The sequence below is a fragment of the Cheilinus undulatus genome, linkage group 23 (assembly GCF_018320785.1).
Source record: "Cheilinus undulatus linkage group 23, ASM1832078v1, whole genome shotgun sequence".
NCBI classification, from domain to species: Eukaryota; Metazoa; Chordata; class Actinopteri; order Labriformes; family Labridae; genus Cheilinus; species Cheilinus undulatus.
In genome coordinates this window covers 16,441,426-16,468,990 of record NC_054887.1, presented here as the reverse complement: position 1 = coordinate 16,468,990, position 27,565 = coordinate 16,441,426, and the positions used below count along the sequence as shown (strand labels likewise).

The window sequence follows — 27,565 nt, the reverse complement described above, 5'->3', positions numbered from 1 at the left end:
AGTACATTTCACTGTAGCTATAAGGAATCATAATAGCATTACAGTTGAAATACCATACATAATAAGCTTACACCTTCTAACATATGCCCTGTTCTAATTAAACACATTTGTTCGTTATAGGCTCTAAAAATTCTTTAAAATATGCATACTGTAAAATCATGTTACTGCTACTGTGTTTGTCCATTTAAGATGTGTGGATTCCTCAGGGCTAGGATAAAGCTGTGCTGTGATACTCATTGGTCAGTGAGCTTACGACCTCTGCAGCTCTGGAAACTGGGATCTTGGAAATTAGGAACTGTGTGCTGTTATGGAAAAAAATGTCCATCCATCTGTCGTGCCGATTTCCCCTCCTGACAGCTTAGCTCTGAAAATCCCTCAACAGACAATCATGATTGTTTTGCACTTTGAGCACCAGTGTGCCCCAGCGCATGTTTGTTTCAGTCCAGTGTGGGCTGGGAGAGTGGTTTAATTATAGATTCATGTTAGGATGGAATATTATGGAGGGAAAAAAGCTGGTTTTGATTTTCTGACAGATTTTGAAATTTTGTTTGCAGTGGATTAAAAGAAATCAACCCTGTTTGTATTAATGACACATTGAACAAGCTGTGATGTTAAAAAAAGGCTTTTTGTCTTAGTAACTTGAAAAAATAATGGTAACATAATAGATAGTGTAGCTCGCCTATCTCACTGACAGAGAAGTGTGATTTGTCGCTCCTGCTGCACACTTTTTGTACTTACATTAATGCCAGTAGATCTTCAGAACTTGACTTTTACGCACCATGCACCGTAGCACTTGTTGACCCCACTCTGTGATTTTACATGGTCTTCCACTTCATGGCTGGGTTGCTTTTGTTCTTAAATGCTTCCACTTTCTAATATTACTATTTAAAGTTGACTGTGGAATATCCAGTGGGGATGAAATTTCACAGACTGTCTTATTGCGAAGGGGGCTTCCATCACAGTATCACACTTGAAGTCACTGAGCTCTTCAAAACGACCCGTATGTGCTACAAATGTTTGCAAATGGAGACTTCACGGCTAGATGCTTGATTTTATAAACCATTGTCTGATTAAAACACCTGAATTCAGCCATTAAGATATGTAGCCAAATATTTTTATCCATGTAGTGTAGCTTATATTTGTTAGAGTCTGACAGCAGAGCAACAGCCCAATACTGCACATTTGCTGCTTGAGCTTAAAGGAGTATTTCTGAATAAAGGGGTTGATATTGGATTGTATAAGGTACTTAGCAATAGCCGTTGCATTAGCCTCCAGAGATTTCAGTGCGCATTGCCCCTTTAAGCCGGACGTGCTTGGGGCACCAACAAGTAAGCTAGGCTGTACAGCACTACAGATGGATACAGTTGCTCCATATGATTTAGCGAGTTTTAGGTAAAAATGGACCAGAAAACACTGTCGGCTTAAATGTTTGCTATATCGCACATGTTTTTAAGCAGAGTTTGGCACTATTTTGCGAGGCTACATGATCTTCCACCACAGCCGGGGTCACAGCAAACTGTAACATTAGCTTCACAGACATACAGCAGGGACTTTTCTACAGTTTTAGAAAGTAGTTAGTAGGCTAACGCTAATGCTACCTTTTGAGAACGACTACAGGTTACTCACAACCCCAGATCCTTGAGGTTTAAGCTTCAGCTTTAAGGGTGATTCGCTTAGAGCTTTTTGAAGTTTAATCAGGATAGTTTGACATCTTTATCTTTCTTTATTTTCATATAAATTTGAGAAGTAATTGCAAGCCAACTAGCGGCCTGTTTTAGTTTAGCATTTAATGCAGTTTTTAATCAACTAAATTGTGAAATTTTTACTAAATCTGTGAAAATCATTCCTCTCTCATATTCACTAGCCTATAAAATTATTCTATGTTCAACCCTGGATCATATTGCAAAGCAAAGTTTATTTCAAGGTTAACGCCTGAGGCCTTTTTTATGCTTTCGGTGCTATTTATAGTTTACATTAGGCTACATAGCCAATGCTTTTCATCAGCAATGTTCGTATACCGTCATTTTCATTTGCGGTTCATTCTTTGGTCATTAATCTCTATCTAACATAATCTCCATGTCTGCAGTTAGAGTCAAACAAACACAAACCTACACGGAGGCACACACTACGCCTGAGGAAATGTCAGGTGTGGTTAACTTTACAACCCAACCCAGAGTAATGTTCAAAGCCATCCACCTAAGGCTGTGAGGCATTGCAGAGCTGATCTGAACAGGCACGGTGTGTCCAATCAGCTTTCCTGGTCTTCTCAACACATCACACAAAGCTTCAACTGAAGCTGAACCATGATTTATTGTACGGTGTAAGAGAATATGCTGGGTATGTACAAACATTGCTTCTAATATAGGCCTGTTACCCCGCAGTCATTTGCATTTTATAGCCTGGTGGTATTCATTTAATTACATTGTCATTATTTCATATTGGAAATCTTTAAAGTTTGATACCTTGCATGGAAAAATCCTTTCCTCGAGGTCAGTGGTAGGATTTGCCACTTTTGTACACTTTGTTCACTGAGATTAAAATGAAAGCATCCTGTGCTGCTGTTACGTCACCACCACCCTGTCTGTCAACCCCATGATGCCTGGATTACAACATTAGGTACGCGGCGCCAAGAGGAGGAGCTGACGGACATAGCATTGATGTCATCAGGGTTTAAACTGGAGCAAATCCTAAAGAAGGCCAATGAAATATGGGACACATAACATGTAAATGAGCCACGCCGGATCTGCTTTACAGCTGTTTGAGGCTGTTGCAGAAAAAATGTACACTACAAAAGGTTGCTTGATTGGAAACATTAAGCTTTTTCTCCATGCCCCCTTTATCATCTGCCTACATGCTGCCCCTTCCTCGCTCTCGACTTGTGTAAACAGGACCATGCTTTTCTTCTTCATGCAGAAAAGCAGCAATATAACTTACAGCACTCTGGTTCTTTGCATCTCAGAATCTATAAATGAAAGCACACATTTTATTGCTGCTTTTGCTGATCTACTAGAAAGGATTTTTTCCCATCAAGCCTAGCCATGGCTCAAATTTAACAATCACGTCAGTTAGCTGTCAAGCATCGGCGTGAAGCGTGGATAATATTTGTGAAATTTTGACCCTCTGCCAAATCTTCAGCAGATGGCCCTGCAGCAACACAGGGTAGTGTGATGCTCGATATGAGCTGCTAAAACTGCTCAATATTGGAGGCACCAGCTGGAGACGAGATGAAAACAGAAGGAAAAGCTTCTGCTTTCAATGTGAAATGAGTAAATGCACTTTTCTGTTTGTTTTGCCTCTTCTGTCTTCTAATGATTTAATTTTTAACCTTGTGTTTTGATTCTGAGAACAATTCTACTTGAGTAGTTAGCTTACTGAGATGTTTACAAGCTATCGCTGCTCTTTATTGATGTCTGAGGAAATGCAGCATCCATGCTATTTCCTTGCCAAGCATACTGATGAGTTGCATCGATGATGAGATGTGAGGCAGCAAAACCTAATTTTGACTAAGAAAGTTCCCAGGTGGCTATTTCCTTATTCGGCATTTAAATTGCATTTGGCCAACTAGTCTAAAGTGGAGAAAATGCTCTGAAAACAGTCAAATTCATCCGAGTCATTGTTTCTGTGGGCATGATATGAGCCTTGTGTCCTGAGTAGAGTGTGGCTAAAGTTAGCAGCTAGACTGCCAGCCTTTGTTCATCTTTGCAGGTTGAACTATTATACATATAAAAGCCTCAAAAGCCTACATACAGATTTATTTCCATTTTCTACTTCAAAATACTGCCATATCAGGCTGTTCTAAGGGCATGCTAAATGTTAAGCTTCTCATGTTTACGTCCAACAGAGTGTCAGGGAAAAGCTCTAGCAGGAAAACACTGAAGCCTTCAGTGACTACTAGTGGCAAACGGCTTCATTACAGGTTTAAAAGAGCATCTGACTGGGATTTAAGGCCTTTGTTTATAAAAAATAAGTAATCAGCTGACTAATCTTAATATCAGAATTTTTCCATAACCAGCTTACTGATCACATCTCTAATTTTGACAAATGCAGTAGAAATATTTTGATTTAAGTTTCAGTTTTGAACCCACTTAGCCAACAAACAGAAAAAATCTGAGGCTGCTCTTCTTAGCTAGCCAGCAAAATTAACTTTACATTAGTATGTAGTTTACTTTCGTTCTACTGAATTTAACCTGACAAGTGATGTCACATTATTGACATTATAAATCAAATTGAGGTTGATTTATAAGGCTTAGCATTCCCAGTTCAGTTAGCTTGCTGTTCAGAGGCTGTGTCAAGTTATACATACACATGTATGGTCATTGAATGACGGTATTCAGGCGGCTGTAGCACTGATCATGTTGGCCACATTCTGCAAACCAACTTCGCACAGTTACAGTTAGGACTGGGTGATATATCGAGTATACTTGATGTATCCCAGCTTTTGCCACCCACGATGTATAAAATGACTCTATCACGAATATCCGAGTATGAATTATGTGGAAGTTTTGAGCCCTCAGCGTGCATTTCTCGCTGGAGTTTCGTTTCTCCCATTGTCCCTGAACGCATCTCTCACAGCAGCGAGCTCTCTCTCTCTCTCCTCCACCAATCCAGAAAACTCCTCTGCACATGTGCATCATCAGTGAGAAGCAAGGGAAAGGAAGGTAAACACAGCAGCGTGGCTAGTTAGCAGGGATATGGCTGACTTTAGAGACAGAAACAGCGCCGGATCTGCAGCGTTGAGCAGTTGTTCAACTTTGAAAAGGAAGAAGTGGAACTCGCGGTATTCGTTAAAATACGACGCAAGATGATTCCAAGATAACGGCAGCAGTATCACATGTCGCTAAAGACATGAGCCCAGTGTTGTTGAAAAGACACTTAACCCAGAATATGAGATTTGCCTGGGCGCGAGCATTTTGCTGAAAACTCCCTGCCAGAGTCGTACAGGTCCGAGAGAAGACGGCCCAGCAACGGACAAATGTGATCCACATCTCCACAACAATGGAGCCTTATCTCAGCCTTACAGTTCATAACACCGACGACGAGTAGGTAAAATGTTCCCGCCTCCAGACAAGTTTTTCCCCCATGATCACACAGGACAGTTTCTTGAATAAGGTCTAAAGACACTCTCATGTTATGAACTTGTCAGAAACTGGTCCAGCATTCATCAGCACAGATAGCGGACTAATATAATCACAGCTGTGAGCCTGAATGGAGGACTAGACTGCAGGGTTTTGGCCATTTACTGCATGCATGATTGGTGAGTTCTGTGTAGGTTTGCTTCACCCTTAATGAGGAAAATAATCATTTTATAATTAGCAATAGTAAACATAACACACAAAACATTTCAGGACTTTCAATACACTGTAAAATACCAAGTATTTCATGATTTATGTATTTTTGATTTATTAGTATAAGATTGAATGAAGTCCTTTTTCAAAATAAAACTGCTAAATTTGACTTTGTATTGATTTTTACTTTCTGCAAACAATTTTATTAAAAATCCAATAGAACAGTCTATTTTTATCACCAAACTAGTGTCATTTGGGGCTGAATTAAACGTTGTACAGCTGCTGAGAGGCCATTTCAAAATATCGCGATATATATAGTGTATCGGGATATAGCAAAAATATAATGGGATATCAATTTTAGGCCATATCGCCCAGCCCTAGTTACAGTGTGATATCACTTTCATTGCAGTGGGACATTATGTCAGATGTAGCATAAAGGAGGAGCTGGGATGGAGGAGGGTTGCAACAAGCAGCTTGCCAAAGGGGCAGCTAAGCGTAGTCAGGCTGGAGCTGTTTAAATATGGCAGCATGGGTGCAATAAGCTACCATTAACAGTATATGCTTGATTTTTGTCAGTATAAGATTAATTCTTGTTGGAGTAACCAACCAAAAATAGTTGCACGTCAACTCTTCTTTTACAGTTTTTTGGCAAAACAAAGCCTTTCTTTCATGGCTGTGAAAGCCCAGACATCTGTCAAAATGTGGAGAAAGCTTTGTAAAAAAAAAAAAAAAAAAAGAGCATGTTTTTATTCCTAAAGAAAAAGTTGTCAAGTATAAATAAATCCAGCATGAACTGCTTCAGCTAAGGTAGCTCCATTTGACAGGAAAACACCAGGAAATGGTTCCCCCCTGTTCTCCCCCTCAGGCTCAGCTCTCTTCCCTCTCTGCTTGTTTTGTCTCCATCCCTCAAAAGCTCCTCTCTGAAAGCTTATTGAAGAGGGACGGTGCCCATTTGGGAGTTAAGTTTCAGAGTGAAATGTTTAAAAACATCCTCATTTTTCATGACATTAAAACTTGACATTTCAATTTGATACTCAAGACAGTGCATCATTTTTCTTTCATGAAAGTCAGGTCACTGCTGAAATGTTTAAACAGATTAAACGCAGCTAATATCTAAAAATAAGTCATGGATCTTTGTGCTCCAAACCTATTAAGTTTTCTTCTCTTTGCTTTGAAGCCCAAATTGCCACTAGCTTACATAAAAAAGTGCCCTCTTGAGATGGAGACTTGTCTGTTGCATCATAAATGTTACTGAAATTGCATTATAATTTACAGTAGTTTCAATGCCACAGTGGAATCAAGTTAGCCGCAATGATGCAGAGAAAGTGTGTTGATAAACTTCTCTGACACAGGACACATCTAGAGTGTCTTTAGGTGATAGAATATGAGGTTTGTTTTTTCTTCCTCTTTTGTTCACTTTCTCTCGGGAGAAGCAGTGTTGCTCTCTTGTCCATTTCCAGATCTCTGTGTTTCGTTTGCAGGAGGCGAGCTAAGCCACTTGGGATGGCCCATGCTGACATAAACCTTTCAAGGAAGCTTTTTTTAGTTCTCTGTGCGTGAGTAAAGGAATCAATATATTTGAGGTGTGTATTTGTTGTTTGTGAGGAAGCTTTCACACACAGATAGTTTTTGGTCAATAATCCAACACACAATCGTGATTAATAAAGTATTTTTATCTCAAAAAGGCATGCACCAAAGCATTGTAAGTTTATTAGTGTTCTTTCCACAAGCTTTGCACTTTAAGTCTGGCAAACATTGAGATTAACTGTCACTAATGACAGCTGCCAGGTTGGCACATGAAAGTGGTGTTATAAGAAAACCTTGTGGATTTACAAGTAAGGAAGTGCTTCTAATTAGATGTTTGAATGTCAGATCTGAACAACTCCAGTTAAATCTTGAGGCTAGTGATAATTTCTATGTAGTTGTAGCTGTCCTTATTTTTGTTAATTATGTCCACACACAAGGGGATAGTGTTTTCTATCACATAAGGGCATTTAATGCACCTGACACTTAAAAATATATCTGAACTTTCAGTAAAACATCCTAATTATGTTTTCATAGAATGCTGAAACATGTCCCACAATTTCTTTTTTGTACTGTATTTGTAAATGCAAATAGCTCAGTTGTTTAGCCCAAATTTACCTGTAATTTTCCAAATGAAGTCATGGTGAGCTGATGTGTGTACGCAGAAAGAAATATTCAGGAAATATTCTGCTTTATCATTAGTGGTGTATTAGCAAACTGATCTGAATTGATAACCAATCTTGATGATAAAATCTGCATACTCACAGGAATTGTGCTGACCCTTTACTTTTCCATGAAAGTTGCATTAGCATTAGCCAATTCTATGTAGTGAAGAGAATTCAAACTTCAGTAACAGAAATGAAGGCATGACAGAAGGAAATCTTCAAACATTCTGCATTTTAGTAAATTGCCAGAGTCAGATCATGTAGGAAATTATTGTATTGCTACGTTCCTCTGCATTTAAATATTACATCAGTTAAAAAAAACGGAAGAGATATACTCCTTGAGAGACATTTGACTGCTGTATGATGAGGCTCATCCAGAGAAAGTGACTATAAATTAGGAACGTTTATTGTAACAAGATACTGGATCCATGATTGCCTGTCTTAATATTCTGTAAATACTGAAGAGTTAAGGGAGGTAAAGCTGTTTGCTCTGTTCATCTAGAGCCTCTATAGATTATCAGTGACTTTTCAATAAAACCTTATTTATTGATTGAAGAATGTGCACATGAGTCTTATTTTACCTGCTGCAGAAATGGCGTTGTCGGCAGGTTTGACGCCATTTCTGTGGCGGGTAAAATAAGGCATATGGACTTAATATGACAGAGGTAAAACTTAAAACATCATGTATTTGAATGAATTGCCTGTGAATCACAAAGTGTAGGAAATCAATGCATTACTGTACACTTAAATGTATCAATTCCAACAAATGTGAGTTGAGATTAGAATTAGTTCATTCAAACTGAAACATCAAGCAAAGGAGAGATTTACATCCCTATCCCTATGTTTGCTAGTATGCTTGTTTTCACTCTTTTGTTGTTGCATTGAATGAGTTAAACTACATGTAGCAACATCTGACTAGGGATGCATGATATCAATGCGCATGATGTAGGAATCAGCAGATGTTAGCTAATAGGGGTGTGACGAGACACTTATCTCACGAGATGAGACAAGACAAGATTTGGGCCCACAAGACACGAGACGAGGTTTTACACTTTTTTAATTTTGGGAAAAAAAAATACATAGGTGGATAATACTTCCTTTATACAAACAAAAGTCATAATTGCAACGCATTTAGGTCTATTCAAAAATGTTTAAACTAACTTCTGTTGTACTGAATAGGCTATCAATGCTTCCAAACAGTTTGTCTTGTCTAACTCGACTCAAACTGTATACTTTAATGCTCTTCAAATCAAACCTTTTATTTTAACAGTCTGCAAAATCGTTAATTTACTACACTATGCACTCATCGCTACAATTACAGTAATTATGTTTAATATCATATTTAATCATATGATAAAAGCATTTAGATTATATTGAAAGTACTTTAAGCACAGTTTACAACAGACTGAATTATAAAGAGCTGCATCAGTAAATTTAAACTATTACTCATCCTCTTTAAGGACATCCATATTAAAAACACTCAAAATACATCTATAAGTCAATAACATCTTTTCTGTTGTCGTGTGTGTTAATGTGTGTGCGTTGGTGATCGAGTGTTTGTCTCTGCTCTGTCTGCTGTCACACAACAAACATGGCGCGTTTAATTGGAGCTAGAACTTCACTTCTTGGAGCTAACAATGTGCTCAAACAGATTGTGTTCTGCTAAGTTTACCGCTGCGGTATACAACGGCCTGTAGGGCTACTCATGTTAAGCTTCTGATTGATGATAGCACAGCCAACAGCTGAAGGATGTGTGACTGATAGACGGCGAGACGAGCAGACATGACGACTGAATCAAAGTTACAAAGTCACAGATGCCAGCACTATGAGCGAGTCTGCACACATACACGAACTAAATAAACGCTGTATTCTCCTCATGGAGGCTGCACAGGTTTCCAGCAGCAGCATTTAATCATTCCACACCTTTATGATGAACTTACTATGCATAGGTGGATCATGTGCGGCCCCACGTAGCGCACACGGAGGAGGGGGTGGGGGTTGGAGCAGTCATCTTAATGGATACCGCATGAGCTCCGTTTCTTCATTAGCTCTCTCACCAACAGTTTTAAAGTGTCCAGGAAATCTTTTTGAGCTTTTATAACTTTCAGTTTGGTATTGTTTTCTGTCATGAGAGCTGCTGCTCCAAGTGTCTGCGCAATATTGATCTCGCAAGATTGATTTTTCCGTGACGAGAAATCTCGTGGCGTCTTGATCTCGTCACACCCCTATTAGCTAAAAAGCTGAACTAGCAGTACCAGTGCAGATGAAAATTTCTGCTGATATTTACAACTGATATTATGGCTTTGAAAATCCTCCTTTATAAGCAGTAAATACTGGCCACCACACAAATAAATTAGTGGAGTTTCAGGCTGAAATTTTGTCTCTTTTAATCAATTTGTGGAAGCTAAAGAACACAATTCCAAACTCTTGTCTTGGTTTGACTTTGACCTTCAGGGAATTTCTTCCAAAGTGCAGCATTTAAACAAACAGGTTATGAAATGATGGCATCAGAGATTAGAATAAGCCCTTTCTCTTTCCTGTAACCTTAAAAGCATCAGCTGTACCAGAACTGCTGGTATGTCTGCTCCCTCCAAGGTCAACTGTATTTGTATTTACATTGTTTGGCCTCGAGGGGCAGACTCTAATGCTGCATATTATGTTATTTGAATGAGTGAACATGTTCACAGCTATTTTTTCCCTTTACTGCCAAGGAAATGGTCTGTGAAACCTAATCCGTCAATTATTCCCAGCTTTGATCCCCTTCTCCCTTCTTCCCTCTTTCTCTCCCCCTCTCTCGCTCTCTCTCTCTCTCTCTCTTTCTCTCTGTCACATGCTTCAAATTGTATCACTTCAGCGTGCACGGATCTTTTTCCACCCTGAGCCGAGTTGAATCAGCCGGAGAGCTATTGACACAGTAAAGCTGAGGAGGAGCACATCGACAAACACATTTAGATGTTGGAAGTTAAAACAAAATACGATGAAACCGTGCTGCTCAGATTACACTCTTCCTCAAACAGAGCGGGTGTGTGGAAGAGCTTATAAAAGCTTATAGATTTTTTATAGGTGGTATTAGCGAGTTAAGGCTGTGAGGGAAGCTGAGTCAGTGGTGTGGAAGAAGAGAAAGCAGGTCATGCGAGTTCAGTTTAATCTTCGACGGCAGATTGATCAAACAGTGGGTGCCGTTCTGGGGAAGGGCTAGGGCTCAAGACTTTTTTCTAACATAAACATATACGTGACATAGGATATGATAGCTGACTTTAATGCAGCTTTAATGCAGAGATTTTAAAGGGCAGCCTTGTAATAAACTGTTCTAAAATGCTCTCTGAGTGGAGAGATAGAATTGATAGTAAAAATGCACAGAGACGGCAAGAATAATGGGGAGAAAATTGTGAGAACTCAGAGATCAAAGCAGAAAGAGATGGATGGTTAAGATGAAAGGTGGTTTATAAGATAAAGAGTTCATCCCCCTTTCCATCCCAGAATACTTTCCTGTGAAGAGATTTTCCTCAAATATGGTTGAATCAGTGATTCAGATGTGATCTCCAGCACTTATTTTCCCCTAAAGGCATTAACACAGATTGGTCTTGTGTGGATTTATGTCAGTTTTGGTTACTTCAACTGTTTCATCATCAACATTGACCTGCAATCAGCTGTATAGCACACCTTCATACCCAAAGTTATCTTAAGACACTTAACAAAGAAGGCAGGTCTAGACCGTACTCTCTGGTGTTTAAAGACCAACATCAATCACCATGAGCTCTGCGTTAGCAGTATTTAGCCTCGTTATAGTGGCGGGAAAAGCCTTCTCTGTAACAGGTAGAAATCTTAAACAGTACCAGACTCCTGTTGACAGCCCTCTGCTGAAGCCTGCTGGGATTGTAAAGGTGCTGGGGGTTAAAGGGTGGGGGAAAAGAAGGCAGAGAGAAGTGGGGGTGCAGAAAGAGGGACAAGAGAAACAACAATACAACAAATGGAAGACAAATTTGTGACTGCATTATGTGGACGTTACTAGATGTTTTGTAAGTTAGAGCAACACAGTTATCATGTTCAATTACACTGAAGGTTACTAGACAAAGTCTATCCATGCACCATCTACACCACTGGTTCTCAACTGGTTGGTCGGGACCCAAAAGTGGGTCAAGTAGCTGTTACCACTGGGTTGCAGATCTTTTATTATTTTGGGGAAATTTTGGGAGTTTACTGTTAGTTTTCCCAGAAACACTTGGTGATATTCTCTGGGACTTTTCCTAAAGAAAATCTAAAGAAATTTCCTACGGAATCAGATTTAAAAAAAAAATTTCAACAGTAATCTTTTGCACTTTTCACAGAACCTTTCAGCAGACTTTTTAAGGATTTCCAGGAATATTTCAAGAATTTCCACTGGAAACAGGAAATTTTTTTGAGAACTTTCCTGGGACCGTTTTGGAATTTTATTTGGAATGTGTCTCAGAAACTTTCGTGAATCTACTTTTCTGAAAATTTTGTGGTATTTTCTTCAGCCTTTGTCGTGCTCTGTACTGTTTGAGATCCAAAAAAGAAAATGTGTTTTAAAAAAAAACAAAGAATTTTGGGTTGTGAAGGCTCATTAAGGAGTTGGTAGTGGGCTCTGAGGCAAGATTACTTTATACCCACAGATTTACTCTACTTATCCAATTAGGGGTTGTGGGGAGCTGGAGCCAATCCAAGCCATCATTGGGTGAGAGGCAGGGTACACCCTGGACTAGCTGCCAGACTAGGGCTGACATGTAGAGACAAAATACCATTCACACTTAGAAGCAATTTAGAGTCACTTATTAATCAAATGAGCATGTTTTGGACTGTGGGAAGAAGCTGGAGTTAAATATCCAGTGCTTAAACTGCAGCAATGAACAAGTCATGTCTGTCACGACAGCACACCTAACAATCCTCACAATTATTATGCCAATTTATATGGCTTTGAAAACTATAAAAAATATTTGAGGTATCTTGAAGAAGAATTTTAGACTTTGTTTTCCTGGTTACAGACTGAGCAGCCGAGTCATTCTACCATTATTCTTTCAAGGCCCCTGAGACACTAAAGTAGCAGACAGTAAAGGCATGAGACACACAGGGCTTTAAATGCAGACTCTTTGAAGCACTTCTCATATAGACTGACAAGGTTGAAGCTGTTTCTACATCTTATTAAAAATTAATGTGAAACTGTGTATTTGGTACAAATCAGGCAAAAACAGTAGATGATGACTGGGTTTAGTTTTGCATTTTTCTACCTTACTGAGAGCATTTGCTCAGAGCGTCTTTCATTGCAAGGGCTTGGCAACATTAAAGTAGGTTCAAAAGCCTTATGTCTCTTATATTAAGTCCCAGTTTAGGGGTTTTAAACTTCAAAGGACCCAGCCTTTGTTGGCCAAGTAGGCCACCTAGACAGATTTGGAATGAGATGGAAGATTCCCCCTTATGTGTCGCCAGCTGTCCATACCTTTACCTTTTAATCTTTAAACTTTTAGTGGCATCTTTTAACAACATTGTGTAAATGTCTGGGAAGTGAGGAGACCGGTTGCTTAACTGTCCTGGGTCTTCCTTGCTGGGTTTTTCATTTTATGATGTGCCAAATGTTTTCTGTTGCTGAAAGGTCTGGACTGCATGCTGCAGACTCTTCTACTGTGAAGCCATGCTGTTGTGCTGGATGCGATATGTGAATTATTACTGTCTTGCTGAAATATGCAAAGCCTTCCCTGAAAGAGACGTTGTCTGGATGGAGGCATACGTTGCTTTTAAACCGCTTTATGTTTTTTTAGCATTGATAGTGCCTTTCCAGATGTGTAAGCTGCCCTCACCATAGGCACTAATCCAACTCCATACCATCAGAGATGCAAGCTTTTGAAGTGTGTGCTGATAACAATCTGGATGGTCCCTCTCCTCTCCTCTCTAGTCAGCAGGGCAGGGCGTCTCTTATTTCCAAAAAGAATTCCAAATTTTGATTCATCTGACCACGGAACAGTTTTACATTTTACCTTTGTCCATTTTAAATGAGCTTTGGCTCAGAGAAGGCAGCGATTTGTTTCTAGATTTTGTTCAGAAATGGCTTCTTCTTTGCATGATACAGCTTTAACGTGCATTTGGATGGCAAGGCGAATTGTGTTGACAGATTATTTCTGGAAGTCTTCCTGAGTCTACTGATTTCCAGTGCAGAATCACGCCTGTTTCTAATGTAGCGCCACCTGAGGGCCCGACAATAATGAGCATGTCTTCAACCTTGTCCCTGACAGAGAGATTTCTCCAGATTCTCTGAACCTTTTGCTGATATTACATACTGTAGATAGCAGGATATTCAAAGTCTTTGCAATCTTAAGTTGTGGAACATTTTTCTAAAATAGCTTCATAATTTTTAGATGCAGTTTTTTGCATATTAGTGTATCTCTGCCCATCTTTACTTCTGAGAGACTCCGCCTCTCTAAAATGCCACTTTTATACCCAGTCATATTACTGACCTGTTGCTAATTTAACTAAATAGTTGAAAATTGCGTTTTTGAAACCCATTTGATGTAACTGGTCTTCATATCTCTCCTCCAAAGGATGTAGTCACTGACTTGGGACATAACTAATAAAAAAAAAGCACAGATGAAACAAAGTTCCCAAATACTGTCACATTTTTAAGTCTTTTTAATGACTCATACAGAAGCATGAGTAAATGTCAGCATCTGAGCTTCATAAATGGTTATTTAACAATTAAATAATTAAAACAATCAGAGTTAATCTCTTTGTTAGAGAAGTTTAGAGTTGCTTGTAGGTGAATCTGCTATTGTTTAGCAAGCAAAGAAACAAACATTGTCTTTTTGTCCCCTTGACTTAATTACATTAGTGAATATTTGCTGTTTATTTTCAGCTAAATCAAACTTAAGAGTGAAAAATACAACTAAATTGTATCCTAAATCAAGTCTATTGAGCTAAATGTGTTTATGTGCTGTCCTGGAGAACACACACGCTTTATCAGTTTGAACACGAGGGGTTCCTCACACACTAATCTGCGTCCCTTCAGAGACAGCCTGTGCTCTCGACCTATTAAAAACAGCCACAGCAGTGTCATGGTTGTTAAGACGAACACAATTAGAAGACGCATTAACAAAGGGAATTAATTTGCTGTCATACCCTCCCTGTGCTGCCCGCCATTGTTCCTGTCAAGCATCTCCCCAAACATCCCTTTAAAAGCTCTTTTTCTTTTTCTTTCTTGGCTCGTTTTCAACCTTCAATCTGGAGCGAAGTCTTGATGTGAAGCAGCAGTTTTTGCTCTTTAGGGAGGCGTAGAAGAAGACATTCAGGTCTCCTTGTTTTCTCTGTCCTCTCCCGGAGGGACGGACAGGAGAGAGACCAGGGCAGGGAGATTGACTGCAGCATTCAAGATGGAAAGAAAGGTGATAAAGTACAGAGAGGTGGCTGCTGCTGGGAATACCGACCAGGCTTTATTGTCTTTACGTCTGAACCTTTCTCCACTGTGTTTCGTGTCAACGGCGCATGAGAAGCCGCTGCTCTTTTTCACCGGCAAGAGAGTCATTTAGCAGATTCTTCTCTTGCATAATACACAGCGCCTGTTGGACCCTAAATGGGGGATGGGGAGTGGTAGAGAGTGATGAAAAATCAGTGTAAAAAGGGGACAGGAGGAGAGGAAAGGAGTGGGGGAGGGGAAGATTGATGAAGCCAAGAATCAAGAAAGTGAAGCAGGTCGAAAGGGAGGACACTCTGATGGAGGGAGCAAGGCGAATGCACTCATGGGTTTCTCACATGCACATGAATATTTTATACCCCTGCTCTTCCCTGCTTCATTTCAGTATCACCTCACTTGTGGCTGTGTATCTAGACTCTGTTTCAGTTAAATGGAAGGATGTCTTAGAAATGCTTTAAAGCATTAGTGTTAAGGCTCTCACACCTATAGCCTGTCCGCTCTGCTCTGATTCAAATGATGAAATTAGGCATTGTTGCATTTTCCCCTTGGGTCATTTTTTATTCATACAGTAATTTTGTAAAGCGAGCTGAAGCACATGCCAGCGCAGGGCTGTCCTTACACCATTACATCACAGCCTTTTTTTCCCTCTGCATAGGCAAATAAATGCCATACCCCCGCACTTTGCATCATGGGACAGCTTCAAAATGTAGATCGTGAATTATCGTACCAGACAACAAGAGGGATTAAGCCACAGACCTAGTGAGATACTGCCTCTGTCAGAACAGACATGACAACTTTATTCATAAAGTCTGGCAGTTACATTCATGAAATAACCACATTCAGACATCACAGACTCAGCAATATTTCATAAATTAAGCAGGGATTAAATTATATATGGACACATTTGAGAGGTAGTTACACAAATGATAGCTCACGTTAGCCTTGTTAGCTTTAGCTAAAGCTAAGATAGTTACACTAGTGGTGTAGTTAGAATTACTATGTAGGCCAATGTAGCTATGTTAGCTTAAGCACTGTGAGCTTTAGCAAATGTAACTAAAGCTTATATCACTATGCTAGCTCTGTAGTTAACATCACTTTGTCAGCCAATGTAGCTATGTTAGCTTTAGAAAATGTGGTTAAAGCTAATGACGCTATGTAGGTAATGTAGCTACATAGCCAGCGTAACTTAAATGTAAATGTATTTCATTTATTTAGCCATTTACAACACCCCACAGGTGACCAAAGTGCTCTACAAAAAAATAAAACATTGTTAACTAGAAAAGCACTCTGATAGCGCAGACCTCTGCCATTAGCCCTATCTCCCAATCCTTTAAAAAATTCCTGGATCCAGATGGTGATATGGGTCACTCCCAAAGTCTAATCAGTTCTTCCTTATGCCATTTCTGACATTTCCTGAAAATTTCATCAAAATCCGTCCATAACTTTTTGAGTTACGTTGCTAACAATCTAACTAACAAAGTAACAAACCCTGCCGATCACATAACCCCCTTGGCGGAGGTAAAAAACACACAGCACAATTAAAAATGCACAAAATAAAAGCCTTGATAAAAACAGACTAAAAGAATAAAAGTGTTACCACACTTGTAGGTATTAAAAACAATTCACAAGTTTTAAGTTTTGATTTGGAAAGGCTCAAGACAAAGATAACATGCATCTCAGAGGGGAGATTCTTTCAGAGGTGCAGAAAATGAAAAGGCTTGGTCAGCCCAATGTTTATATTTTGACCTGAACTTAAGCTAAAACAAACATAGCACAAGTAGTGTCTTTTTTTTTATTACTTTGCTAACTTTATATTTAGCTACATAGCTACATTATCTATGTAGCTAATGTACTTTAAATATTTCATCTTTTGCTGCTTTGGCTAAGTAGCTACATTATCTATGTAACTTATGATCTAACTTCGCTCTGTTTGCTTTAGCCTTAGCTATGTTAGCTGCATTACAGTGTTTGCATGGAGGACAAGCTTTTTCCTGTAAGCAGACTGTTTCTGCATATAATTTCTGTTCAGTCAGAGGCGGTGTCTCACAGTAGGGGTCTGCAAGAGGGAGCATCTGAGATCTGTGGTCTAGAGGCCACACTGTCTTGCAAACATGTCATCCATAATTGGGTCAAATTTTTAGCAACACTCACCTGAAAATGGAGGTTAATAGACTTGTGGATCAGCACATAAACAAGGAGGTTTGATGCCGCCCTGGGCCAGTGTCCGTTTTGATATAATGTAATGAAAATGAAAAAAGAGGTGTTAGTGAGTAGGCCTGCCATTTTCAGCTGTTTATGGATATCATAGACGTATGCAGCTAAAGGCTACCAGATAGCATGGTCACACTTTAAACTGTAACACCAAACAAACCACTCTAGGGTTTTAACTGTAGGCAGGTCTAGAGACTCTCTCTTCTGGGTGATCTTGGCTCGCTGACTTTGCTCTGTGTCTGTTCGAGACATATTTCCAAACGCCCTCGTGTTTTACAACATCTCCAACTGACTCAGGTGTGAAAATTCCCTTGGACTTGCTTTCACGCTCCTGTAAATACACTTTCTAAAGCACAAGGGCAGCCTTAAAAAATCCTTTAGTCTTGAGGCTTTTTAATTAAATCTGTATAAAAATGCTTCTGAGTCATAGGTATAGCTACTGGAACGGGAAAGGTTAAAGGTCATAATACTTCATGAAACTATGCAGAGCTGAAGAGTAAGACACATATTTTAGACTTTTGCTGCAAATGTGGAATTGCCTGTGAGGTGAAATTATCAGTGGGCTAGTTCTTAAAAGATATCAGAAGTGGCTCATATTTTTCAAAATGAGGTATTTTTCAAGCAACAATGAAAATGAAAATGAAATGAAAATCCTCTCCGATTTCTTGGAATGTAGATGATTGACCAGTTAAATGATTAAAGTTGGCACCCTTGCTTGTAGCCACTGTAGCTCCAGTTAGTGCCTGCTGCCTTAAAGCCTGCTGGCTTAATTCTCTTCTGTCTAGATGCAAACAAACACAGTGAACATTAGCATATAATAGCAGCCGGGTGTTTTGCCAGTGATTTGTTCTACAAAGTTGAGATAAAGTCATAAATAGGCTGTGAGGCTTAAACTTAAATATTAGCACTTTACTGTAGCAACATTTAGCCACATTTAGCACAGGTGTGTGGATGTTAACCTGCAAGGAGGAGCTAAAGTGAGTGGTGCTACCACTGCTATCACAGGATCTCAGACCTTGCACAGCTGTTTCAGACTGGAGCATGGCAAATGGATTTGCCTGATGATTAACGTGGAATCTGGCCATATTTTTTTGATCCATCCATTCAGAAAACATTGTGCTATACATCAACGCAGTATTACATTAAGCATGTTTACAAACTAGTATCCTGGTTTCTGATGTTCTGTGTCAAGATTAAAACCTTTTAACAGTACCGAAATGATGTTTATGTTTCCGTTGTTGTGCTAGATTCTCACAGGCTTCTACATAAGTACTCTAGGTGGCACGCTAAGCAGAAAAAGGATGACCTGGATATCATCATGAGCTTACAATGTGTGTTTTCAAGGGGGATTTGCCACTTGATTCAAAGGAGCAGACTTTCAAGAAGCTACACAGTTTTATGCAAAGTCAAGCCTCTGTCTCTGTCCATGGTGCTGACACATTCATGCTCTGTCTGTCTCTCTCCGTGGTGCTGAAACCGTCTCTTTGTGTCTATCGCCATGGCTACGAACAACTCTCTGAAAAGCTGCTCTCATTCTCCGTACTTCTCTCATCATTTTCAGACCATCTGAACTCTTACATCAAATGCAAAATGATGCACATTAAATGTGGCCTCTAATTTCATCAGCCGTTTTCATTTTCTTTTTTCAAATACCATTTCAGTTCAAAATATGAGGTGATACACACATTGCACTTTTGACCCTTTTTTAACTCAATGGATATTTTTAAACTCAAACTTGCTACTCCTCATCAAAAAATACTGGATTACCTGCAAGGATCCTGATGTGTTTTATGAAAAGATGCTTCTCTATGAGATGCTTGCAAATCACAATCACCTATGTTCATGTTTTCCATCTTGGATGGCAAAAAATGCCTACTTCGACTTGATTTGTGATCTTGTTTTCCATGGATTTGTAAGATTTCATAACCCCATAATTTATGCCTCAGGTATTGTAACTTATGTCTTTATGTTCTTCTTCACTTCTGAGCTGAATCCATTCATAAAAAATTCAAAGAGCAAAAAGAAAATTACTTTAACTTTGGCAACCAGCAGACACAAGCAAGACAACTGAGGAACAGCAGAGGTGGTGTGAGACGACTTGAAACAACAAAAGAATTGAAGGTGTTACTGCCAATGTTCTTATTAATGTTAGCTTAAAAAATACAATCACTTAACTTTTGCAAAGTCTTGTGGTGTAGCATTTGCTTTCAAAATCTGGAAATTGCCAACAACAGCTGTGACTACTTAAGAATGTAAATCACATATGTCTGTACCAGGGCAGTGTTTGTTGCAAAGCTGGCAAAGAAAGCTTTCAATGGCATCCATGCAAACATCATCTTATTACTGCCAACTAACTGAATCTGGACCATCTATGCAGCTATGGTTATCCTTAAAGTGTAAATATGGATAAACAGTGTCAACATAGCCAGCTTCTTTTGGAAGACTGACTGTCTGTTGCTTATTAAATGCCCACTCACTTCTTTGTGCTGTCATCATAAACATATGTAAACTGATTAACAAGTTTACCCAGCTTATTTAGCCACGAGCGACAACCCAGTAAGCAGCAATGACACTTCAATGTCATTTAAAGTAGCAGACTTGTGAGTACAGTGGCAGTCTGGTACAGTTCGATCTGTTGGTAGAGGCACAGGGCTGAGACAGCTGATGCTGAATACGTAGAGGGGCAGCAGTGGATGGGGGCCATTTCTGAATGGTAGACAGCGCCCCCTGGATGATTTGATATGTTATGAAGAACTAGATGTTTCATTGAGTATCAGCACTGTATAGTATCACCCAGCTGGACGGTACCCTAGGCTGTGCTTACTCACTACATCCACCCCCGTATGCCACCCTAAAGGTGTAGACTTTGTTAATTTTTTCAGTAGACTATTGCCCCATGCCCCTGGTAATATGCAAGGACATCCAGATCAAGACCTGGGTTGTGTAAATCCTCCTTCATGCTCGATGGTGCCCTCAGGCAGCTTATTCGCCACATCTGCGCCTTTAAGCAACTTCAGTATTAGCCCAAACATGCCTAAAAGTTATGCATGGAACTGTATATACAAGGTGCAGTGAGGTCAATTAAAGTACAAGAACTGGTCTCAGTTTGGATGTTACTGAGCTCAACAGTATGGTTCTGTTGGGAATATTCCTGTCATTTTCTCCATAATGAATTTCATTTTTAGCCATTATGTCGTTACTGTCTGAGTCAAACTTGCCACAAGCTATATGAGCACAACACAATGACAAATGCTCCTTAAAAACACACCTGGTTGTATGTTATTAACCTCTTTAGAGGGGAAAAATTGTTCACTTGCCATCTCGGGGAAAATAAAAAAGCATCTATCTATCTTCCATTGTACTCCCATGGTTTGGGTTGAAGTGCAAGGAGGGTTAGCAAATCAGCCTTAACATGCCTCTCCCCAGCAACATTTCCAGCTCCAACAGAGAGATTCCAACTATATCCCAGGCCAGATGGGCAGTGTAATCCCTCCAAAGGTCTCCTCCCAGTTGGACATGCCCCAGAGACCTCCACAAGCAAGCAAACAGGAGGCATCCTGTTAAGATGCCCAAACCACTTCAGCTGGTTCCTTTCTAGTGTTTACTTGCCCGATCTTTACAGTTGAGTCCTACCACCCTCTTGAGAACACTTATTTGTGCCACATTCTTTTGGTAACTACCCACAACCCCTAGAGTGTTAGGGCCTTTTTATGGTCGCAAAACAGAAGTTGGGTGACAGACATCTAAGTGCCATTCCCAAGGGGAAGGATACCCAAAAAAACTTGAACTTATCGGACTAAAATGTGAATTAAAGATCTTAGTTTGTATTAAAAATACAACATTTATTATATGATCGAGAATTTATGTTGTTCTTTTGTGTCCACAGTAACCAAACAGTGCTCCACCAGTTCTGCTGCCCTGCCCCTGATGCCCCTGAGGGGGAAACCTCCACCGCCTGTGTCCCCAGGTAAGACCGCGGCATCCTTGTCACATCTGCACAGATATTTTTCTCTTTTGTTTCCTTTGAACTATTCTTTATTTTATGTAAATTTTGATTGCAGCCACTTATCATGCATCCTGTTAATAGCGGTGCTGCAGTAGCTACATTAGGTGACACAACTACCCCAGCAGTGTTTTCTAAGTTGAAGTGGTTGTAAGTGCTTCAATTTGAATCTATTCCCCATTTGTTAGAATAAAACCTAATAGGAGGCTTTCACAGTTGCTTGGGTTTTGGGTCATGTTGAGGTAAAAAGTGAGTGAATCCAAGGCACGCTAGATTTGTTGTGGCCATGCTGTTTGAGATAAACCAACTTCTAGCCAAATCAATCAAATCAATATCCTATTTCATGGAGAATTGTCAAAAGCTTGGTGAGCTTTCTGAATAATAGGGAAAATTTACACTGAGCTGGTAAGCAAAGCAGGATAATTCTGTTATCTTTCAATGTCAGAAGTAGAGCTGGAGTTGTGCACAAATATATCTGTGAACAAAATTCCAAATTTGGTGTTTTTTCAGGTCATTGGATTAAAAATCTGTTATGTAATTTGGCATGATAAATGCAGGCATTATCCTGGGGAATATAAAAACAGAACAGGTAATAATTAGCTGCTGTAATACCCTTTGTAGGATGGCTTGGAGGGAGAGTGATAACTCATATTGGTGTGAATAGGTGAGTTATAAAATTAGATAAGCAAGAACAAAAAAGGAAATAATGAAAGCCTCCCATGTGCCATTATCTTGCTCCTTTCAGGCAGAACTGACAGCACAAAACATTATGTTTACCTCCTGCTTTTGTTTACCAGAGAGCACTCAGCCATCAGAGTTTCACTGCAAATTATGGCGTCCTTCAGTCGCAATTAAGCCACCCATCCTCCAAAATGTTTTTTGTTTTTTAATGCAACTTCCCCTGAATCGTTTCCCTGCATTATTTGAACTTGGCAGGAAAAAAGTGTATAGTGAAACTGATGGCTAACCGAAACCCCTGTGGTGCAGGAGACAGCAAGTTTTATAAGTGGTGAAATCACACTTTGTAACACCTCAGAGGACTGTTTTGTATTGAAGCAGACACGGAGATAGGGTAAAGGACAGAGATACAGTGCTTAACAAATTTATTAGACCACCACCCAAACTAAGGTTTATGCCACAGCTGCCCTAAATTAACAGCATTGGTAATTACCAAAATCATTTTTTATGTTTCTGCAATGGTTAATACACCAATATGTAGAAGCTCTTTAACCCAAATGAGATTTTTAATGCTAAAATAGAATTATTATTGTTATCCATGAATTTTCCAATTTACTGATTTACAAAAAAACTGAAAAAATAGTAAAGCACATTAATATTTCTTGATTAATATGTCAAATGATAGTTATTTACTTGCATTCCTGAACAGAAAAATGAGTTTTAGTGGTTGAATGTTATGCTTGATTCATTTCTGACTTCTCAGAGAAGCCCAGTGAGCCGGCTCAAATTTGGGTGAATTCAGTTTGAAATTCCTCATTCCTGTTCAAAATGATAAAACGTGGAGAGCTCACTGAAAATGAAAGAGTCCACATTAAAGCACTTAATGATGCTGGATGGTCTCTGAGACAAATATGACAGGTGGTCTAATAAATTTGTTTAGCACTGTATGTAGGCTGGAAAGAAGAGCAGTGGACTATTATTATTGCTGGTGGAAATAAAGCAAAAGAAGGCCATTTTTTTGGTGGTAAACTCAAAATCCATGTTACAAAACTTGGCTCTCCTCTGTCTCAAATACATGTTAAGATTCCAGTGAGGCTGCACTTAAAATTTAATAGCATTGGCTTTCATAAAGTCAAAGCTGGAGGGGCAAACTGGAAAGGTAGACATAAAAGAAAAAAGACAAGAATCGATCGGAGTTCAGCGGCTTGAACTTTTGCTCGAAGGAAGCCGTTTTGTGCTGTTGTGTTTTGTGATTGCTTTGTGCTTAGGGACCATTAGCCAAAGGTACAAACAAAGTGCACAACACAAGGTCCTTGCTATGTTGTCAACCCCTCCAGCCCCTCAAATCCCCTCCCCACTCACTTCCTCTCCTCTCCCAAACCAATTTATGAAGCAAAACCACTTCAAAAAGGACAACTCTCTGGGGCTGAGACAGAAAGCAGCTTGTGATTTTGTCTTTTTTTTTTTTGTTCGTTTTGTTCTCGTTGCGTCCTTATCTCTTTTCAAAAGCTGTTGATTTTTTGTATTTCCGCATTGTTGTCAGTGATTTGTTGGTCATTCACTCACGTGGCATCACCGCATCACGCCACAGCGACATAACTCCACACGGCACCCACACCCCATTTGCATCCATCGTCATTCATGGTCACTTCATTCAGGCTTGTCTCTCCACTGTGGTCACGTTAAGTTTGAAAGAGTCATGTATGAATATTACCATGTAACTAAAGTGTAATCTATGCAATGTAAAGCTACCATAATGCATTGATATGTGTACTGTAGGGTCTTTCTCATGCTGGAAACTGGTGAGCCTTCTTGTTGACACATGTAATGCATCTGTGTTCATGTGAAAAAAAAAGTTCTTATCATGTTGCATGCTTTGGCTTGGCAGTGATCAGCTCCCTGTCTGTGTGTGTAAATGTACAAGTGTGTGCAAGAGTGTGCATACAGCAAATGTTTTACAAACACAGCACTGTTCACTCCACTAGATCAGCGGGGAATCCATAATGATAGGCTGGCTAAGGAGATGAGTGAGTCACTTCACCTTCACCACACCCTAGGGTTGTTTTTCCTAATCTTCATTTTCAGCCTTTTAGCAAAGTCAAAACATGCCGGAGTCAAGCAGAAGCTGTTATTTACAAAAGGCAAACATCTCAAGATAGGATGTCAGTCTGCTAGGAATAAAAATACTGTTAAATGGGAAAGTTTGGTAGTGCCCTAAAATGAATAAGTCCCTTTTGGTTTCTGTGGAATATCCAATTCCTGTCATGCCAGTTGCAGTTTTTTAGCTTTTTATCCTTTGTAACACATTCGCTGTTCATGACTACACCAGAAAATTAGGTTGATCAGTCAAATAAGCTGAAGAGTTACTGTTACAGGCAAATACTGGCCTATAACATAAGTTATAGGCCAGTATTTGGGTTGGGTTAATTTGGAAATACTTCAGGTCCATTTGGGGTCAATTTAAGACTAATTTGGACCAATCTGGGTAGAACTCCAGGTCATTGTTGGATGAACTTGGGAAGAATCTGAGGTATATTTTGGAATTAATTTGGGGTCAATTCTGGATAAATTTTGGGTTGATTTGGAAATACTTCAGGGTCCATCTGGGATGAATTTGGGATAAATTTGGAAGAATTTGGGGTTAATCTGGGATAAATTTGGGAAGACTTTAGAGTCAAAGTGGGATGAATTTGGGATGAATCTGGGCCGATTTAGGACTAATCAATCTGGGGAAAAATTCAGGGTTAGTGCTGGATCAACTGAGGATGAAATTGGAGTCTACGTGGGAACAATTCATGGTTAGTTTTGAATGGATTTAAGAAGAATTTGGGGTACATTTGGAATTGATTTGGAATGTATTTGAGGTCAAAATGGGATGAATTTGGCATTAATTTAGGACTAATTTGGGTCAGTCTGGGTAGAATTCAGGCTTAGTGTTGGATGAACTCGGGTACATTTGAAATAATTTGGGGTCAGTTTGGGATTAGTTTGGAATAAATTTCAAAATACTTCAGAGTAAATGAAGGATGAAGTAGGAAAAAAATTAAGGGTCAATTTGGAAAGGACTTGGGAAGAATTTGGAGTACATTTGGAATGAATACAGGATGGATTTGGGGTCAGTGTGGGTTTTAGTTTGGGTACATATCGGAATACTTCAGGGCCGATTGGGGATGTATTTTGGGTACATTTTGGAATACTTCAGGATCAATTTAAGATGTACTGTATTTTGAGTAAATTTCGTAATACTTCAGGGTCAATTTGGGATGTAGTTTGGGTACATTTCGAAATACTTCAGGGCCAATTGAGGATGAAGTTGGGAAGAATTTGGGGTACATTTGATAGGAAAACAGAAAGGATTTGGGGTTGGTTTGGGATGACTTTGAGAAGACTTTATAGTCAGAGTAGGATAAATTTGAAATGAATCTAGGACTAAATTTTCAGTAAATCTGGAAAAGAATTCAGTGTCATTGTTAGATCAACTTGGTAAGAATCTTAGGTACATTTGAAATGAATTTGGGGTCAGTTTGGGATGAATTTGGGGTCAATCTAGGAATAATTATGGTTCAATCTGGAAGAATTCAGAGTCAGAGTGTGATGAATTTGGGGTTGATTGTGGTTGAAATTGTAGTCAGTTTGGGAATAATTTAGGGTCAGTGCGGGATGAATGTGGGAAGAATCATGGGTACATTTGGAATGAGTTTAGGGTCAGTTTGGGATGTGTTTGATGCCAATTTGGGAAGAACTCAGAGTCAAAGGGATTTGGGGTATATTGTAGGTATGACTCTTGTATTCCTTTTAGGTTAATGTTGGGTTGATTTGGGATGAAGGTAGAAATTCTAAATGAATTTGAGGTCAATTTTGCTAGCTAAATTATTTTTAAATGTGGTATTGTTTTTTTTTTTGTTTGTTTTGTTTTTTTGGTATTAGATTTTGGGAGAACTGAGCACATTTTTCACAATCATAACACCTGAAATTTTAAAGTGACTCAGATATTACAAATTCAACACAAATGTCCACTTTTTGAAACAAATCTGAGTTACCTTTCCTTTAACCTCACTGTGTTAATGAAGTTTTGATTGATTGATGTAGTGATAGGACTTTATTATCTGATAAAATCTGAAATTTGACTAGCATCACAGCTGCTTCACTTACAACATAAAATTTAATGAAAAATTACAAGTTAACACATTTGACACAACTCAACCCCAAACTAGCTCTGTGTCCACTATTGAGGTCAAATAATGTTAGATTACATGGCGATTCACAAGATCGTCCATCATTTCTAGTATAGTCAGGAGCTCTTGTCATCAAACAATGCTTGATTTACATATAAAAGGACATTTCATTGACTGTCTCTGTATACAGACTCTACTTCAGGATGTATTCAAGCTTTATTTAAGCCACGATCCATGCAATCACTGTTATTTAATTTTGCTCTACTTATTCAAGAAGGGCTGCTACAGGAAATCAACGTGGGCATTTATAAGAACCCACTGTTCTAATCTGAAGCATTTCTGATTTTGCCTTGTCTGCACCTCAGGAGCTTTTTAACGATCAGTAGAAAACGGTCAGGTAACTCAGCCAGTATGGGATCATTTAAATTAGGAGGAAGTAGTAAGCTGTTGGCGTTAAAAAAAAGGAGTTAGGATTTCACTGTCACATATAATGAGGACCCTGTGGAGGCTGGGAACTCACCCCAACAGTCCGGTCACTCTTGCCGATCTTTAAGGAAGCACCTGAGAGTTTGGAGACTATAGGGGATTTATATTCAAGGTCAACAAGTCAGGTCTATAATCACTCATAGACGGGGCTGATGGTGAGGATGTTAGCAGTCTGAGCCTCTTTCTGCTGACATTTGCTAAAGCTGAAGTCAGGAGCTTTGCTGCTGCTCTTACAGACGGGTGCAGGACTCTGTTTTTTGTTTCTCCAAAAGATCTTAGACTATAAGTATCCCCAGGATAAGGATGTGTGAGCTTTATTTCCACTTAATCGAGTGGAATACCTCTTGGTTTTGAGCAGTTTGAGGCACAGCACATCATTGGGAGTGCTCGTCTCTCTCAGCTGTCTTGTCCAGTGAAAAAGTCAATGAATTGTTGGATCTGGGTGGTGAGAGTTGTAGCTTAAAACTTAAAAGGTCACTGGTGGAATATCTGGCTCTGACACAGCACGATACAGCAGAAATGCCCTGAGAAAGAGCACACTGCTGCATTATGGATTGAATATATAAAATAAAGTGATGCTGACTTTTAAAAAGAGCAGTAAATATGAGAATTCAAGTAGAAGTCAATATTGCTTTTTTCCTGGAAAATCTTTGCCAGTCTTGCAGTCTGGCAAACGCAAATCAGCATTGGAGGCCCTATGTAATTGCTCACAATTTTTTGTTTTATCCGGTGGTGTAAAATCTAATGGCAGTGCTGCATCAAAATTATTTAGTCCCACTGTTCTGGATAAGTCCAGCATGTGCCACACAGCTAACACCAGAGAATGCTGCATGGATTTCAGTCTGTTCCAAAAATACAGCTCTAGTGGATTGGTGGTTCCATTGACAGGGCCAAGTAAATGTGTAAAACCAAGCTAAAGTGACCTCACTGATGTCTGATGAGACTTTTAATTTCTTCTGTTTAAGGAAATATCACCAACCAAAACAGGACAAAAATCCGAAAGAGTCATTTTCTGGCTTTTACAGCAGCTCTGGACCTGGGAGTTGTTCTTACAAGATGTATCAGATCGGTTTCTGCTTCATCACTATTGCAAACAAGTCCAGAATCAAAAGTCCCACCCC

General features: G+C 39.4%; 1 protein-coding gene across 1 annotated transcript in view; it reads left to right on the top strand.

Moving 5' to 3' along the window:
• iqsec3a (IQ motif and Sec7 domain ArfGEF 3a) overlaps window positions 1-27,565 on the top strand; it is a gene marked incomplete at its 5' end in the record, with an annotated part of 163,479 nt that overhangs the window by 17,465 nt on the left and 118,449 nt on the right. Inside the window, 1 exon segment of the mRNA XM_041781031.1 lies at window positions 20,989-21,069. Within this exon segment, the coding sequence (XP_041636965.1) occupies window positions 20,989-21,069 (81 nt within the window).